The sequence below is a fragment of the Anopheles arabiensis genome, chromosome 2, assembly GCF_016920715.1.
Source record: "Anopheles arabiensis isolate DONGOLA chromosome 2, AaraD3, whole genome shotgun sequence".
In the NCBI taxonomy this organism is placed as follows: Eukaryota; Metazoa; Arthropoda; class Insecta; order Diptera; family Culicidae; genus Anopheles; species Anopheles arabiensis.
In genome coordinates, this window is record NC_053517.1 from 5488930 (window position 1) to 5506506 (window position 17577).

The 17577-nt window shown below is 46.8% G+C and overlaps 1 protein-coding gene across 5 annotated transcripts in view; it reads left to right on the forward strand.

Moving 5' to 3' along the window:
* LOC120896487 (homeobox protein unc-4) overlaps nt 1-17577 on the forward strand; it is a 61508-nt gene that overhangs the window by 31037 nt on the left and 12894 nt on the right. For all 5 annotated transcript variants that reach the window (XM_040300650.1, XM_040300651.1, XM_040300647.1 and 2 more), the window contains exon 3: nt 11064-11242. In XM_040300650.1, the coding sequence (XP_040156584.1) occupies nt 11064-11242 (179 nt within the window). The remainder of the gene's footprint in view (nt 1-11063; nt 11243-17577) is intronic.

Here is a 17577-nt window from a genome sequence, read left to right on the forward strand (position 1 = left end):
CATTTTGATGTGAGCGTGATATGTCTCTTGCTTTGGTGGGGTGGTGAGGAGCAAACATGAACGTGATGTTGGGGGTTGGAAAGTGTATTGGAAAGTTGGAGAACATGAACATCACAGGAAATAAAACTAGACAATAGTCCGTAAGTTCAGTGCACAATTAGTTAATTTTCAAACGTATCACTTTATATGACAAAGTTGATGGATGAGCATCTTCGAACGCTTATCAAAATATTGTGTGTTAAATTTGATGAGAAGTTCATTGAAAGCAGCATGTTTATTCCCACGCTTCCCTGTACATCCCAAACCTCAAAGGAGCCAATAATCCTGCCTAATATCCCTATGTAATCCTTTCAAGATATGACAACTTCTATCGCTCTGAAAGACCTCCTCCAATTCCCACCAGACACCAGGATGGAAAAGATTGCATTTGATGCTCCCACTTACAACCGCTTCTGCACGGGACGAATGACAAGATAACACAAATCCCTGCCACGCTCAACAAGACTAATGTGCTGTCGGTGTGTCAGTGTGTGTCTTTGATGATCAAACGATCGCGTGATCATGTTACGCCCTGAAACGCTCCGCACCGCAATCACAACCTGAATTCCCAAAAGCCATTGGCAAACGGTCCCTCCTCTCCTGCATGCGCCTTCTATCGCCGAGATCTTGACAGTTTCCCGCAACGAAGAAGTCAAACCTCGGATCCCGGTGACCAAGTGGGAAAACAAATTCGGTTTGTACTGATGTAATTACCCTCCCAATCGCTACCGTAAGTAGGCGAAAAGGAATCGAGGGATTAGCTCACCACGGCCCCCTGAATCCAAGCATCATCAGCATCAGCCTCTAACCACAAGCGTAACGTTCTCAGGAAGCAGGCTGGTGGGTGTTACGCGTCATCCGTAACAACACACACACAATACCAAAAAACCAGAAATAAACCTTACACAACACAGCACAACAAACCCAAAACACACACACTCACACGTTTCCCAAGCATTTCCCTTCTTCCCTTACGCGTTTTTCACGGTTGCGGAGTAAATTTATTTACTTTTAATGCCTTTATCCCGTAAAATTATCAAACGCATCACGCAGTCGGCAGTAAAATGAGACAAATCGCGAATTGCCCACCGCATACCGCATAAATATGAAAAAAAGACCCGAACGACCTTTCCTGGGACGAGGGATTGTTGTTAATCGCTTATCGGAAATTGGCTCACATCGAACCACGGGGAAGGGGTGACACAGCGGATGCCGGAAGCACTCGCTTTTCTCAGGTCGCGTGCAGCGCACCTTCACTGCCACACCACACACACACACACCCCTCTCGGGAGGAACTAATCCTATCCATACGGTACCGATCTTCGACTTCCCCTTTTTACTCGTAACAACAACATCAGCGGAACAACAGCAACAAAAAGGGCCATCGTCGACCTTTTATCACCCCGCGGGAATGAAGGGGAAGTGGACACGTGGCTTCTTCACAGCTCTCTGGCTGCTGCTGCTGCTGCTGCTAAAAGGCGCATAGGCGTGCATAGACAGCGCACACCGTACATCGGACACCCTCCCCATCGGCGGGTGCTGGCACGTGACCGAGGACTTAATTTTCCACTTTCTTTGTGCAAATATTTATATCAATTTGATACACTTACACTATAACACACGGCCCCGGACGGTGACGGTGCAACTTGACGCTGGGGAGGTTTGAGCAGTTAGCACCAACAGCTGGTTGTTTTTTGCTTGAAAATTTGTCAGCAAAAAGTGTAACAATCATGTGCATTATCGAAAGCGTTGTTGGATGAAAACGATGCCAAGGAAAGAATCCTGGATAGCAAAAACAAACCTTCAAAACTTTTTAAATTCGTCCGTTCCTCCGCCCATTGCACTGGGGCAACGGCCATGATTTATGCACCATTCGCACGGGCGTCGCAAATTGGAAGGATTTACACCACGGTTCGCGGATTTACCCGAAGTACAAAGTCGTTTGTCGTAGCGTAGCGTAGATCCCCTAGACGGAAGCAACGATGGACACGTGCCCGGGACGTGGAAAATCTGTGGCCGCAATTCGCCTGTCGTCGATGCGTTCGAGCCGATAAGGAACGGACTCCGGGATAAATCAGCGCTTCTAATTTAATGCCACAGCAAATGGATGGCCGTCTTCTAGGTGCACTTTCAAGCGTAACCTTGAACGAATCCACAGCCACATTACTGCAATTGCCAATTCATTTTTCGAACAATTATCGCTCACACATAATTATGCAAAGCGTTCTGTTTTCAGTTTCATACAAACGACGCAAGATTACGCGCAGTCCAGCCCGGTGACGGTGCTGGTAAATTAGATGCCTTATGATTGCCATCACCATCACCTCAAAACACCCTTCCCCGATTCCGTCCTGGAGTGGAGCTAATGGCATCTAAATAATTCCACAAATTAGCTGACGCGATAACCAAAACCCCTGAACATGCTGTAGCTCGCCTCGCCTCGGGCCGGGGGTTGATAAGACAAGGTCCAACAACAACAAAAATGGGGGGAGCAAACAGTGACAACAACAACCACAAAAAATTCTAAACCAAAACGTCCACGGTGGTCGTCGGGCCGAGCGCGAGAAGTGAGGAGGTCATTTGTTCGTTTTCACTTTTGCCTCTTATTTGTGCTTGTTTCGTGTGTCTGTTTAGGCAAACTTTCCCCGGGCAGGCACCAGACACAGGCGTCCCAGGGTTGCAAACCAAAGGGGGGCACACCAAAGGGCAACCAATGGGGGCAACCAACAAGTGCGAGCGTGTCGCACGGCCACTATCTATCTGCGCGTCGCGTTTTAGATTAGCCGGGCCGGGGCTTCCTTCCCTTCTCGTTCGAACAAAAACGGTTCCAGAGCGGACTTTACGGGTTGCTTACACGAGCGGTGCGAGATGTCCTGGTTCAGTTGCCGCAGAGCGCAGGCAAGGAGCCACGAGCGGGCAGCAGTGCATGGCAAGCAGTGGGTCGAAAAATAATTGATAATTTTTCAATTTACTCTGCGTGCAACGAAGCAGGCTGGAAATAGCGATTGCACACAGCAAAAAAAGAAAAGAACAAAAAACACACACACACATTTGCTCTCTCTTTCTCTCGCTCACGCTCGCACGTCTTCGATGTCGCCGTTAGTTAGCATGGCAGCAGCAGCATGGCTAGATGATTTATGGCGCATGTTGCCAATGGGCTCCACCCGCCCAAACCCACACACACACACACAGATAATTCAAACAACAGAAAAAACAAAAACTTTTCAAATAAAAATCCGGATGCACAAGCGTGGAGCCAAATTGGAAAGCATAATCAGCGTGCGCGCACTGTGTTATTGTGATTTTGATTTATTAACAAACGGTTTTTGGGACGGGAGACTGGCACTGGGGCGGAAGGGGGAGGTGGAGAGTTCTATGTCCGTTCAACGACACAGTCTGCAAATCGTGCAAACAGCAAGCTTTTGCACCCAGCAAGTCGTGCAAAAGTAGCGAGCGGTCGAGAGCGATTTTCGCTATAAATTATCAGCCCTTGTACAGTAGTAGGTAATAGAGTTTGGGCGAATGCTAGCAAAAGGACTGGGAGGAGAGTGCCTGAAGTTGTACAAAACCATTTCGGTTATGCTCCGTTTTTTTTTGCCAAATACAGACATTCACAGAGCAGAGTGCATGATCTCTTTCCTGTGTTTTTTTGTTGTTTTGTCTTGCTTTTCCGGTTGGTAGCCATTGCCATCGTCCGGATGCGGTAATGCGATGGCTCTCGCACAGTGCCAGGACTCGTTCCTCTTATCGCGTATTTTCAATTGCAATCAAAACTGAAACGCAAACAAGCAGAGCCGAGCAGAAACGGGCAAACTTGTCAGGCCCGCACATTGGGACACGTGGTGTAATAATTCTTAATTTTTGCTGCACTGATAAGGGCGTGATTTAGTTTTGATTTGATTTTTGCACCCCCACCCAACCATCCAAACAGTGGGAAGCGGAAATTGGGGAATGGAATTTCAATTACGGGAATGAATTACGGCGCAGATAGGGAAGGCATTTGGAGGTCGTTTTTGTGTTGTTTTTGTTTCTTCTTCGGGACAATTTCCACTGCGGGACGGATCAAGTTTGCGCGAAATGATAACCTCCAACTGCCCTCTCAAGTAGTGAATGATTTGATTGCAATGACTCTCCTCCCGGTACAATACCCGTTCGGAAATCGAACAAGGGCAGCTGCAGCATGAAGCACACCTTTCACTGTATCGCTCCTTTAACCGCGGTTCCGTTTTGGGACGCCTTCCCGTGAATGATTAAAAATCATTTCATGCACCTTAATGCCTGCAATTGATTGACCATAATGTAAGTGGATCGCTGACCCAAAAAGAAAAGGCTAAAAGGTGTGTGTGCATGTGTGAGGGGGGAACCACCAATTCGCCCAAGATATTTACAGCCGATCGGCAGGAGCTACTTTCTCGCCCTTTTGCCTCTTTGCGGCGTCGAAGCTTGACCGCACACAATCGATCTCAATTTCTGGTTCAATATCTCAATTTGTACCAGCACATTCTCTTTCGAACCGCTCTGTTTCCTTCGCGGGAAAGTTAACAGCCAACCAACCGATAAATGCATGATGAATGATCAATTTTGCTTACTGCCTGAGCCCGGTGTTGCTCCGCTTTGAGCCTTAACAGCTCCGCATTCGATTTTTAGTGGCAGTTGCTTTTTATTCGATTTCGATACCGAGCATGGCAAGGGATGTGTTTAAATTTAATTTGCCAAATAAAACTCACCCGACTTGTCGCAAGCTTGCCCATAAATGGGTGAAAGTGAGTAAGAGATCGCATACGCAATCAATTAGCCGTGTAAACATGTGTGCATGTGCTGTTGCTTTATTCGATTTTGATCAACAAAATGGTGCTGACATTAGCAGGGGCCAACGCACCGGGACCAATAATTAAATCCATCCCTGCCAGAGTCCGTCACGGAATGACAGCAATTTTCGCGGTTCTGGTTCGCGATCCGTCCGCTACCTCAAATGAAGTGTTGATCGTCAAAGTAGGCGCGCGATCTGTTTCTCTCTTTTACACACTTTGGAACAGAGTCAAGTCCACCTTTTGCGTGTTTCACCGTGGTTCTGTGATGTGTCCTTGTTTTTTTTTTTTGCTAGTGAAGTGTGTTATTTATTTACGCTTATTGTTTCACATCCCGCAAGCACTAACCCTATACTTAACCCGCCCAGGCAGTGGTTAACTTGTTGCATGCCGATCATCATCAAGAGAAAGGACCCTTGCGGTTCGGTCCCCCATACTTTCGAATCAATTGCAGCCTCTCGCCTCTCGCCTATCTGTATCTCATCTTCTGCGCAGCAATTGAGTCATTTTGCTATTACGATAAATGTGCTCGCCATCATCGGGTACATGATCATGATCGTATCGAGATGATCGTTTTGGTGTGGGCTTTTTGGCGGCGACGTTGTTTACGTAGCGAATCGGTTTCGGCCGGAGTTCGATCCCTTTTCGGTCGGTTCGCAGTCTCGGTTGGCGATTGAATAACGTGCCGAGGCTCTTGGTTTGATGGTGATGGCCGGCCCATTCAAAAACAGTTAGCAGAACGGTCGAGCAGGCAGGCGGCAGCAGCACCGGAGAAAACCGGTCATCTCTTTCAATTATTTCATTCATCACTCGCGGTTTTTTAGAGGCACCACGGCACCGAGGGATCAATTTAACCCACCCAAAAACATCGTCCCGTTTGATCGGCGTACCTGTGGTAAGTGTAGCTTGTCGATTACTTGTGACCTGTGTGCATCGTGGAAAATCACGCTCCCTTTCTCTCTCGCATTGATTGCCACAGCCTCCACTACCTCGCCAGGTAATCAGCGCCGGGAACGCAAACTGTCCTGCGGAGGTGAAGGTAGCAAGGCGCAACCATTAACATTTATTAGTTTTCAGTTTGCGTCCAATTTGGATCGATAAAAATCGGCCCCATCTCTCGCGGCCCGCAGGTCGCGGTTTGGGGCGCATTATTTCAATAAGCAAGGAATAGGGGCGCGCAAGCGCGAAACGTACCACACCATTAAGGCGCGCTCCGCCGTTGGTGGATTGGTGGCAAAAAGGTGGATGGTGGTAAACGCGGACACAAATTGCTCGCGAGCGGATGGCCGGATGGCTCACAAAATGGAACCGATCGTTTCCGTGGCACTAAGTGGCTCAAACACACACACACACACAGACATCAACAGTGTGGCTCAAGTGGTTTTGCTTGGCTGTCCTTGGTCGTTGTTAAATTGATTCCGGACTTGAATGAGGAAGCGACCGAACAATGCCTTCAAATTGTGTTCGGTGTTTTGCCAGCGTGCGACAGGAACTGTTTTGCTCAACACTGTGTATACAAAAAAAAGGCCGAACGTCCGAACATTGTAAAAATAATGCATAATAACTACAATTATGTGTAGGCAGCGATGTCGGGCGAAGGATGAGGGGCGAAAAAATATTAATAACATCCAACTGCACCCAACAACCCCCCTGCCCCCCTTGGGCCCATCATTGGGCCCTCGGTAAGAGCGCCAATCTTTAGAACACACAGTCGCTTAAGGTTGATTGTATTCATAATGATAATGGATGCTGCAAGGAAAGGTTCTGTGCGCAACAGTTGCGCAACGCTGTGCGTCTCCGATTAGGCCCCCTCTCCGACAGCATTTCAATTCCGCCACATTTTTGCACCCGCAGACTGTGGTTTAAACATTTCAAGCTTTCGATTATTAAAAGTAAAAATTCCAAAATACTCAATCAAGAAGCGAACGAATCGATAAATAACAAAGATTCGTCCCTTGCGTTGCGATCGCGTCCTATGCACTGCGCTTATGCTAACAGCCCTCGGGGCAATCGATCGACATCACCGTTTTTTTTCTTTTTCTTCGGACGACCCGGCTGGGTGATGAGAGAGGCAGATCGCTTCATCGCATCTTTATCATTATACCGATCATTTTCCCTTTGCCCAGGCTGGGAAGGAAGACATCGCTGACGTCCTTCAAACATCTTCAATCGCTTCAATCACCAGTACACGCCAGTGCAGATCGGGGCAGAAAAAGTTGGAATAAATGAAGTCATTATAAAAATTGAATTTAATTTGAGGCAGTTTAAATTTATGGCCTCGCGTTGGTGCACTTCCGCACTTCTGCAAGCCTTCCACCACCGTGCTGCACTGCCACCGAAATTGGCTCAGCTCTGTTGTTTTAGTCGGCTCACTGTTGCTTCCACACACGTTTCCCGCTCTTCAGCCGAACAATTTAGTCTTCAAGCATTGAGGAAAATTAATACCTTTTGCCGAGTGCCACGCCGACCCTTGGGTTTTTGGTGCCGTCCCCGTGTTAAACCAGCCAGCAGCTGGGCTAGGGCATCAATTTGCGACGGCGACGAGCCTGGAATTATGATGCGCCTTTGCATGCGCATTCAGTGTGCCACTGTGTATGCCGTGCCAAGGTGTTGTGCCGTCCCTCTTGCACCTCCTTCGCCGAAAACCCGAGCACGAGATACCTTGACGAGGACTTTTTGTTGTTGTTGGTCTGCGTGATCTTTCACTTCGCCGAATGTGATGCAAATGAACCGGTTCGGTAGGGAAATTGATTTGCTGCCGCCTGCCTGACGAGCTTGGCAAGCACGGGGGGAAAAATGGCAAATTGAATTCGCCTCCAAACGACGTTAGTCACGCACAGGGAACGCACAAACGCCCGAGAATCTGCCACTTTAAGTCATTAATGCTGATGTGTGGGGAGGCTTGAGATTAAGACGTTCCAATGGATGTCAGCGAAGAAGAGCGATTGTTTCGTCAAAGTAAATAGTGCAAGGTCCCGTCGGACGATCATACGAAAGCACGAAACAATTAAACCGCCAATGGATAAGTGTATGTGTGTGTGTGTGGATGTATTCCACCTTGCAAGGTTGCGTTTGCCTTTTCAACCTGCCTGATCCTGTCCAATTTAGCCGGAACGCCCCCCAGAAGACGTCAGCGGTGTTTGACAGGGATGAGAACTTCCGATCGGCAGGGATCGCAAAGGCATATCCTATCCGCCCAGAGGATCGAACGATCGCAGCAGGATACCCAAGCGTTTCTGCTCTGTTCTGTCCCAAGCTTCCGGGCATTCCTCGGTCCCCGGGTCGAGATATTAAATCATCGATAGAGAAAATTTAATTTAAGCTAGACTGGTCGGTTGTATCGCTCGCTAATAACACCACTGGGTTTTGGCTATCATTATGTGTTATTATGTTTTGTGTGGGTAACGCTTTTTTTCCTTGTCCGAAAGGACGAAGGTTAGATAATTTCGACCCGATCCGTAGCGAATCGATTTTGAGGTTTTTTTGTTTTTTGCTCAACCTGCTTTTGGAAAGGAACCAACGCAAGGATCTGCTGTGTGTGCGCGATCAGGTTTGCTAGCGATTGAAATGAAGCAATTTGCGGCAAAGGCTAATTAAATCATCAATCTTGCCATCGTCGACCGAACCTTGGAATTAATTTCTTCATCATCATTATTGGAGCTTTTTTTTCCTTTGGTTCCTTTGGTTTTCAATCAACCCCGCGATGAAATAATTGGAACGTTGTTTAGTAGAATGCACACATGTAAAAATGACTATTTACAAACAGCGTTTTTTTCTCTCTAATACGTCCATTTTTATACAGCTTCTAACAACCGTCGCCACACCACCGGCACGTTATCTATGCCTTAATGGTTCATAAATAAACAACAGCTCATACGCTTACGCGACCATGACACGAACCATGCTGCCGGGGAAAATTATCACTCCGACGCCACAAGCCACAGCCACAGCCACAGCCCAGTACGACATTTGATTAACACCTGTAATTGTTTGATTTATGGTACGCTGCACAAGTGACAATTTGACATTAGGTGGCGCGGTTTTAGGGGGCCGTTTTTTGTATGTATTTTTTCGGGCCATGCTTTCGTGTGTTACATCCGCCCGGCCCCGTGCGTGCAACTGCCGCACGCAACTTTGTTTGCTTTCGTAATGGATGGGATGGCTTTAGTGAGGCTTTTGGGCGATGAGCGTTACCCTGTCCGTGATGGCGGGAAAAGCGGAAACCATTCTAAGCCAATCGGTGTGTTGGCACAAAACTGCACCAATTAATCACTAGCGCTCGATAGAATGTGAGCGTGAGCAACGCTAATAATCTTTCCTAATCCACCGATCGCTCATACCGAACGTTACAATGTTGCTAAACAAGGGTGGTGGATGCAAAATTACAGGTCAATGTAGGGCAAAACCAACTGTCCCGCGTGATCTCGATAGTTGGTCCAATCGATCGCTAATGATGATCCATTTTGCCAACGATCGATCGGGTGGGATGACGATAATGATGAACGGCTCGCCCTACACTGTGTGCACTGTACGCGCACACGCCCCGGGAACGTAACATGTGGCGTGACGATAATAGTAATTAATAAATAAGTGATAATTTACTAACTAGTCGCTTCCAATTACACGATAAGTGTGCAATGCCGTGCGGGGCTTGGGCGATTTCGTGTTGTGCTTGTGTGCGCGCGTTTGCTCTGTACGATCCAATGATTCCGACTCGGCGCGCGCTCCACGGCTCAGCGATTCGGGCTCATTACGCGTTCATTTTCGATGTACGTACATCTTGTTCCACCACTTCTTCACTTCGGTTGGGAGCTACCAATTCCATTCCAGTGTTGTGTTGTGTCTATGGCCGAATTTATGCCATCGACTGATTTCATCCCCGGGCGACATTATCGCTACAGCCTTCGCTTGTTTGTCCGAATCGTCGAGCTGTCGATTTGAGGGATGTTGTGTAAAGTCTTTTTTCTTGTCGGTCACTATTTCTAAGTGCCTTCCAGTGTGTAGCTGTTTGTTTGTATTTTTTAACCTCTCAAACACGCTACTCTGACAGTTGGTAATTTATTGGTACATTGGTTGCTCTCTCTGGTGAAATGGTTTTGCTTTATTTTGAGAACGAGCTTAAACTATCGACCCAACCCAAACGCCCCGAGACCAGACACCGTTCGCCCGGGCAAAAGGATGATTATCATTATCAAGCTTAGCTCATTACCGTGACAAGGCGCTCCGTGTGTGTGTGTGTGTGAGAGAGAGACAGAGCGGGACCATAAGTCAGTGCGATGATGATAAGCCCTCTCGGGGACACAGGGTGACAAGCGCATTAAGCAATCTCGTTGCGATTTCCTCTCCAACCCAAAGATAAGAGCGCCGCTTTTCTTCGGCCTGCGAGTGAGAAAAAGATTAACGAAAACTGAATGAAAGTTGATTTTGTGACAAGTGTTGCGTGAAATGTTTTTCTTCTTTTTTTTTCAAACGTCTTTTCAACGGGTTGATGAACCGAACAAGCTAGAGATAGAGAGAGTGTGAATGATAATTGTTTGTTTGCTTTGGTTCCCGGTTTTTCTCGCTGCAATAGCTCGTTGCTTTTCCATCGGCAAAGTAACAATTAATTTTCCACTCTTCGGAACGATTCGGAGATGCCGTGAGATCTTTAGGTGCTGTGAACGGGACAACGGCAGCAACCACACAAAAAAACCGTCCCCTTCTCAACTAGATCGAGTTAAAGTTTATTATCTCGCGAAAAAAGGCAACAACAACCATTTAATACAACAACATTGCGCTGCCCCGTTCGCATTCTGTCCCTGTGCCGTTGCTAATTGGTCACCACCCGGGTTTGGCCAATTTTCTGTCGACTCATACACATTAGCGACAACAGCGGCCGGTCGCTGTTTCAGGTGAAAAAACCCTCCCTTCCCGTTGATGGAAAACCACGTTGATGGGAAAATTGTGCGACTGGGCCGGGGCGGCCGTGGCTGTAATCGTGTGTGTCCAATTGTGAGCAGCTTTATCGATTCGTCACATTGATTCAGGCAGGCTAACGGGCTGTTAGGACGACCATGAAGAAGCTTCATTTTAAAAACGGCCTCCCCTCCTTAATTCCCTTATTAGAGATCGATAATTTGCTATAACAAATTAAAGTTTTTTTTTCTTCCATATTTAACTCGTTGTTTTAGAAATTTAGTAATACTAAGCATTATTCTCTCTCTTTCTTCGTTGCAGGATCAGCCGCCGACGGGGACGACGAAAGCAGCGCATCGAAGCGGCGACGGTCGCGAACCAACTTCAACTCGTGGCAGCTCGAGGAGCTCGAGCGAGCCTTCTCCGCCAGCCACTATCCGGACGTGTTTATGCGCGAGGCACTGGCCATGCGGTTGGATCTCAAGGAAAGCAGGGTAGCGGTAAGTGCAAGATGTGGAGAGCGCAAACTTAAATCATCTGCCAAACAATCTGCCGCTTCTCGTGTGCTGGAGAAATGTAGAGAAGAAAGGGATTTTGACCTGCGAACGGAGCAAAAAGGGTTCAACCTATGAAGGGGAAGCAGGGACGCTAAGACATTTCGCTGATCTTGGCTGATTCTGGCACGGTCTCGCCGACTCGCCCGGCAAGCACCAGATCCGTATCGTGTGTGTCTGTGCGCGTGCAGCATGGAGCGAGAGCGAGCGGAGCAACGATGCGATTGCGATTTAGTAATAATTCATAGCCAACGGGCAATCCCGTGGAGAAAAACGATGACATTTTGTGACATAAATTATGCTTTATGGACGCTTGTATTAATATGGCAATCCCGTTCGCGCACACACACACAGACACACACCGACTCATACCAATGCATGCAGGAACAATCTCATTCATGTATTCATTGTATTGTTACCCATTCAAACTGGAGTGTGGTGCGGGGAGGGGGTTGGGTTGAGCAAATGCATTTAATTTCAATTTGGTGCCTCATAAATTTTGATCGGATGTGAAATGATAGGGAAATGTGTGCTGTACTTCAAACCGGTGCCTGCGCCCCAAAAAGGAATTAGTGCAGCATTGGCCAATATTTTGAGGTATTTTTGCTTTTTTAAAAATAGGTGAAAGCAGGGTGTCTATGGAAAAAATGGTCAATTTTTGGGTTTGATTTAAATTTATGAATTATTTTATTCGGAGCCTAGAGCGGATCCACACGCTCTCACGCAAATGAAGTGCTCTAATCTAACCAGCAAAGTGCACCGTTATGTGCCTTTTATACCACTTTAATTAACAACTAAAGCGAGATAAACGATTTCAAAGCCTACTGAACCCTCCTTCTCTTCCGAAAGCGAAACGCCACTTCCAATGAACCCCGTCGAGCTGAGTTGCACCTAATACTAATCTAATTAGAATGGAAGAATTAGCTTGCTTAAGGGGTCGTCCTCGCGCCGAACAACACAATCGAGACAATAAAAATAATAATAGTCATTCCTACGTTTGTTACAATTATTCTCTCTCTTTATGTATATCTCGACACAAGCGACAACAAATCCCCTTGTCCGTTTTGTTTGATGCTCTATTGCAGCTTTGCTGGAAGGATCCGCGCGAGGGTTTTGTTAATATTTTCAACAACAACATCCCATCGTCGGATTGGTCGTCGTCGTCGTTGCGCGGGTCCCCTTTCATACACTACTGTTTCGATTTGCAAAAGATTTTCCAAATCACTTGCCATCTCATCTCGGGATGGTTGTTGCGTGCCGCCTGCCCCAGTTGGCACAGAAATCTGCCCCGCAGGAATTCGGAGGGAAAACGCAATGCGTGCCTGTCACACCTTTCTTTTTCCCTACCGCCATGGGGTGTAAATCCCAAACAACAACCACATAAATCTGTGTGCCCTTTGGTTGGTGGTTTGATTTTTGCGCGGATAAACGGGCTCGCCCCGTGGTCCCTCTTCTAGCCCAATTCGGTCCCTGCGGCTCGCTCGCTCGCTTCGCTAGGATCATTTCAATTTGAGCAGATTCGTTCGTCCATGGCAGCGCGAGCGCTTGAGCGGTAACCTCAAATGTGCTATAAATTATTCAACATCTTTCCCGAAAATGCTGAAGAACGCACCATGCGAGATGGAGGGTGGAAAAGTGTAGCCTGGCAGTTGAACGGCTCGCTGGAGGGTTGTTGAAGCTACACAGGGAAGGAAACATCATTTGTTACAACAATCACCGTCCCCAGCAGCAGCATCATCATCATCACCAGCAGCAGCCACTTGGGCGCGCATGCTCGGCGTTTGTGCAAAAGGGGCTGCTCGTACACTTGACGATTTTGACTTGTAATTATCCTGTTTTCTTATACGGCGTAAGAGGACGATGTCAGCGAAGCTGCTTGTTCCTTGATCGCTCACCGAAAAGGGAAAATGACTAAGACGCTCAGGACTCTTTTTCTTTGTCTCAAAACACAACCATAAATACGATACAATTATATAGTAACAACAAATATGTTACAACATTGCGACAATGCTCCTACTTAATCTCCGTGCGCAAAGAGAAACCTTTTTCCTAATAAAAATGGTAATTACAAGGGCACTACTTTATTACAAATTCTATTACCTTCCTGCTTGCTTCCTCTCAAAAAAAAAAAAAAAACACTTCACCATCACACATCCAAGCCCACAAGTTGAAGCCTGAAGCTGCATTACAAATCCTTCAATTCAGGCAAAACCCCTTGGAGAAGGAAAAAGAGCATCAGCGTCCCCTATTCATACCGACCGTTGCAAGGGGAATGATGATGCTCGGGCTCACACAAAAAGATGAGGGAAACTTCATTACCCCTGTTTACTTTTCACTCAAACTCGGCGTGTAATAAAATCTGTTCCCATTTATTTTCACCCATCCACCCTCTTTCCTCTTTCTTGCCATGTACGAGAGGTACTTACTGGTGGTGCGGTACTGACCGGCCAAGAGTAAACAAGTGTCATCCTTACCGGAGTCGGCTCCGGGTGGCGGATGGCTGGAATTCAAACTGTTTCATTCTTTGCTTGTGCCACCTTTCTCCCCCTTGTGTCTTGTGCTTGTTTCGTTCGTTTCGTCGTTTGTCTCCCGCTGATTTTTTCATCGACTTTCGCGTTAGCTTTGCGGTAGCGCAAATGTAATAATCTAGCATAACAACAATATTATTATTACTTAAATCCCTATTGACGGGAACCGGGGGGAGGGCGCTGCTATTTGTGCAGCGTTTGTACCGGGCGTTTTTTCCCTCGCTCTGTGGGCAGCTCCGTGTGCAGTGGAATTAATTCTACACGACCACCTTCCCTGACGTGTACTTGAGGGAAATTGTCAGCCAGTTTGCTGCTGGGATGGGGAAGCCGGCAGAAGATCTTTGTTCGAAGGGCGTGTTACATGGCGATGAGGAGATGTGTGCAGCACACACTGCTCCGTTCTGACGCTCTCGGCGTTACCGTATGCCGTAATTAACTGTTTCAAGGCGTCAAACAATAGGGATACAATTGATGGGATTTCGAGTCCGGGTTGAAGGATGAAGGACAATTTGTTACAAGTCAGCGTTAAAATGCCGCAAAAATGGAGCTTTTTAACAGCGTTCTTACTGGTTAGTGTCCTGTTGTACCTCCAACCATTGGATGGCTTTTGAATGTGTATTTAAAGCTCACTTCTGCCCATCGAACCTTATCGAATTGTGTGTGTGTGTCGTTACGTGACTGGCCACGAAGACCTCATCACGATGAGGTACATTTGCCACCCCCATCCACCATCGTCACAGATGGGCCGACAACGAAAACGGTTTGATGACGTTGCTGATGATTGTTTTCCTTCTCGAAATCGATCTTCACACTGCCGACGACGTGTTTCGTGTGCGCTGCTCCTCCATCATAGCACCCGTGGGACACCCTGGCCCTTATCAAAGCGAAGTAGCAGAAGGGAGCGAAAATGAAGCCCAGCCTCATTGACTTCATCCTGCCAGCACTTCATCCTGCCCGCACTCGCCTTCGAAGCACCTCGCCTGCTCTGACATTCGACAAATGACCCTTGGCAGCGAGGCAGCGAAACCGAACCCTGCTGGCTACGAGGGGAAGAACATTCCGGGGGTTGCATTTTGCGGGTGGCTTGTGGTTTTCCCTTCGACAACATCCCGGCGCCATTGCCACCCTCGTAACACTCCCATCGTGTCCACTCAATTGGATAACGAGAATTGAATGGAAAAGGCTCGAAGGAATCAAGCCCTCCATTCCCTCCTCTCCGACCGGCCCACGGGTGTACCAAAACGAATCAACTGGCCGTAATGTGCTAAAAATCTGTTCGAATTAAATTTAATATCTGGAACATTTACGTTCCCGGTTTGCGGTGATTTATTAGAGCTTGTTGTCGTAATAAAGTAAAGGCGAAGGAGCTACGCCTATCGACGTATTGCAGCTTCTTCGCTCCTTTTATGAAGGGTCAGTGTAGTTGTTGTGTCCGTAGGGCCGGCCCCAGTTTCGGAAATGGATGATTGAATGGTTCATAAACTTTGCTGCTGGACTCTCTCCCTGCTGGGGAAGTATCGTTTGGGGAGCTTTTAGAGCTAAATCAGAAATTGTATTTCTGATTTGTGCACGGTTTTTCTTTTTGCGTAAAAACGGAAGCAAGCACGTACAGCAAACGGAATGAAATCGATCAATTCACGCTGCAAAACTCACGCTTTATTTGCAATATAATTTTATTTATATTTGTGATGATTCAACCTCTCATCTCTGGTTCGCCGAATTGAATTTGAATCTGTGTAACACGAAGCCGCAACGAACTTATGATGCGAATATAAATGATGAGATGTTTCGAAGGCGCACGTGCTACGATCAAAACACATTGAAACGTGATTTCGTACCATAATGTATCCGTTCATAGCTCGAAGGAAAAGGGAAGAGCAATTGAAATGGTAAAATTGAGTTTTTTTATTGTTGTGCTTTTTTTTGCACACTGTGCGTGGCATAATTATTGTTATTTAATTTGAAATAAACATGGCATTTTTTCGTCGTTATTTTAAACATGACCGTGTATGCAGGATTATTAAAAAGTAATTAAATTGTTTTACTTTTCCAATAAGACAACTGGAAGCGTGTTGGAAAACGAGCTTTTTTAACAACGAGAAACATCATTAATTAAGCCTTCTTACACTTATTGCTTATGTGAATGGTAAACAACACAAGAACCGATACACTCCTTTTGCAAAACTTCATACAATTATTTCCCGTCTGTCGGTCTTGTCTAGTCTGCCTGCCTGCTTGCCTGTTACTCTCGTTATTAATTGCTGCAAATGTTATTTCCATTGTACAACATCGTGTCTTTCGGTCGGGAAATTAACATCCTCACACACACACACACAATAGATTCGACTCAAAAGCTGCTTCACAACTATTTAAAATCATGCTCAATGCCTCCTACAATCTCATCAAACTATTCAACGGCGTCCGCAACGGACAAAGATCCGCCCATCGGACGCAGCAGGCTGGCTCCTTTTCGCTTGTCAACAATTTACATGCAACACACGCGCGTTTGGTGGGGATGCGTTTTCCCCTTTGTTGTTGTTGTTGTTGTTGTACATCCCACAACCACTCGCTGCCTATTTATCAAGATCAGTTGTCATCGCGTAAATAGTTAAGTTAATCATTTCTTTCGCGCGCGCTGCTTTGTGTGTGTCTGTGTGTCATGCCGTCTCGTTCGGGTAGGGGGGTTTTTCCTGCCGCTCGCATCCGCTGCCGATGATTATATTAGTGACCGATGAGGCCGGCTAGCCTTCTTTGAAAAATGTAAATTAAAAATCGACCACCCTTCCCCCTCCCATCCCATCCCGGTCCGTCTGAGCCTTCATCGTTCGTAATATACACGTTTTTTTTTTTGCTTTTGCTCCGAACCATACACTCCTCGGTATCCCGGCTCGTTAAAATGTGCTGATGTGATCCGTTTTATAGCCACCGTCGTCGTCGTCGTCATCATCGGTTGCCGCTCGGATCGAACGTGCGCCTTTTGTGTGTCTGCACGAAATCAATAGACCGCGATCAGTACCAGCTCATAATTCATGTATATCATTCGCCGCGTTTTTTATTATTTTGTTGGCTGCGGCAGGCACGGCCGATCTCGTGGGCAGTTGGAATTAAATTAAAAATCGATTTTTTTAATCGGCTTTCCACCATAATGTGTTAGCGGAATAAGACCCAGGCTGACTGGATTGGGGAGGTTTGGCCGTTTGCTAAAGACATTAGGAAAGCATAATGCTCGTGCTGGAAGTCGTGTCAATTTAATTTTCTCGCAAGCCCTATAAATATGTATCATTTAAAGATTATTCATTTTTGGGCTTAAGGTGTCGGCGTGTGTGCGTGCCTATTCCATGGCACAAGAAACACAGCTACATTAGATTAGTTAACTGTACGCAACAACAGATCGCAAGCCACGGATTGGTTGATGGTTGAAACATAACCGCCCCCCGTTCGTGAAACGGAGGGGAGCAGAACAATAGGAAACAATTTACACCCAACACCCAAAATACGCCAACACTCGAGCTGCGCAAAAGGGAAACGCTTACCATCATCGTCGGATAATTTCGGGCGTTACGTATCAAACACCTGGAACACGGGACCAGCGGGAGACGTCTCCAGCGGGGAAACGGAGGAGAGAGAGAGAGAGAAGAAAAAAAACCCGCCAAAGATTCTATTCCATTGATATCCCGACCCGGGTATGAGAACGAACCTCGATTCTCATATGAATAATGATAAACATAATAGCAATAATAACGGCAACATAAA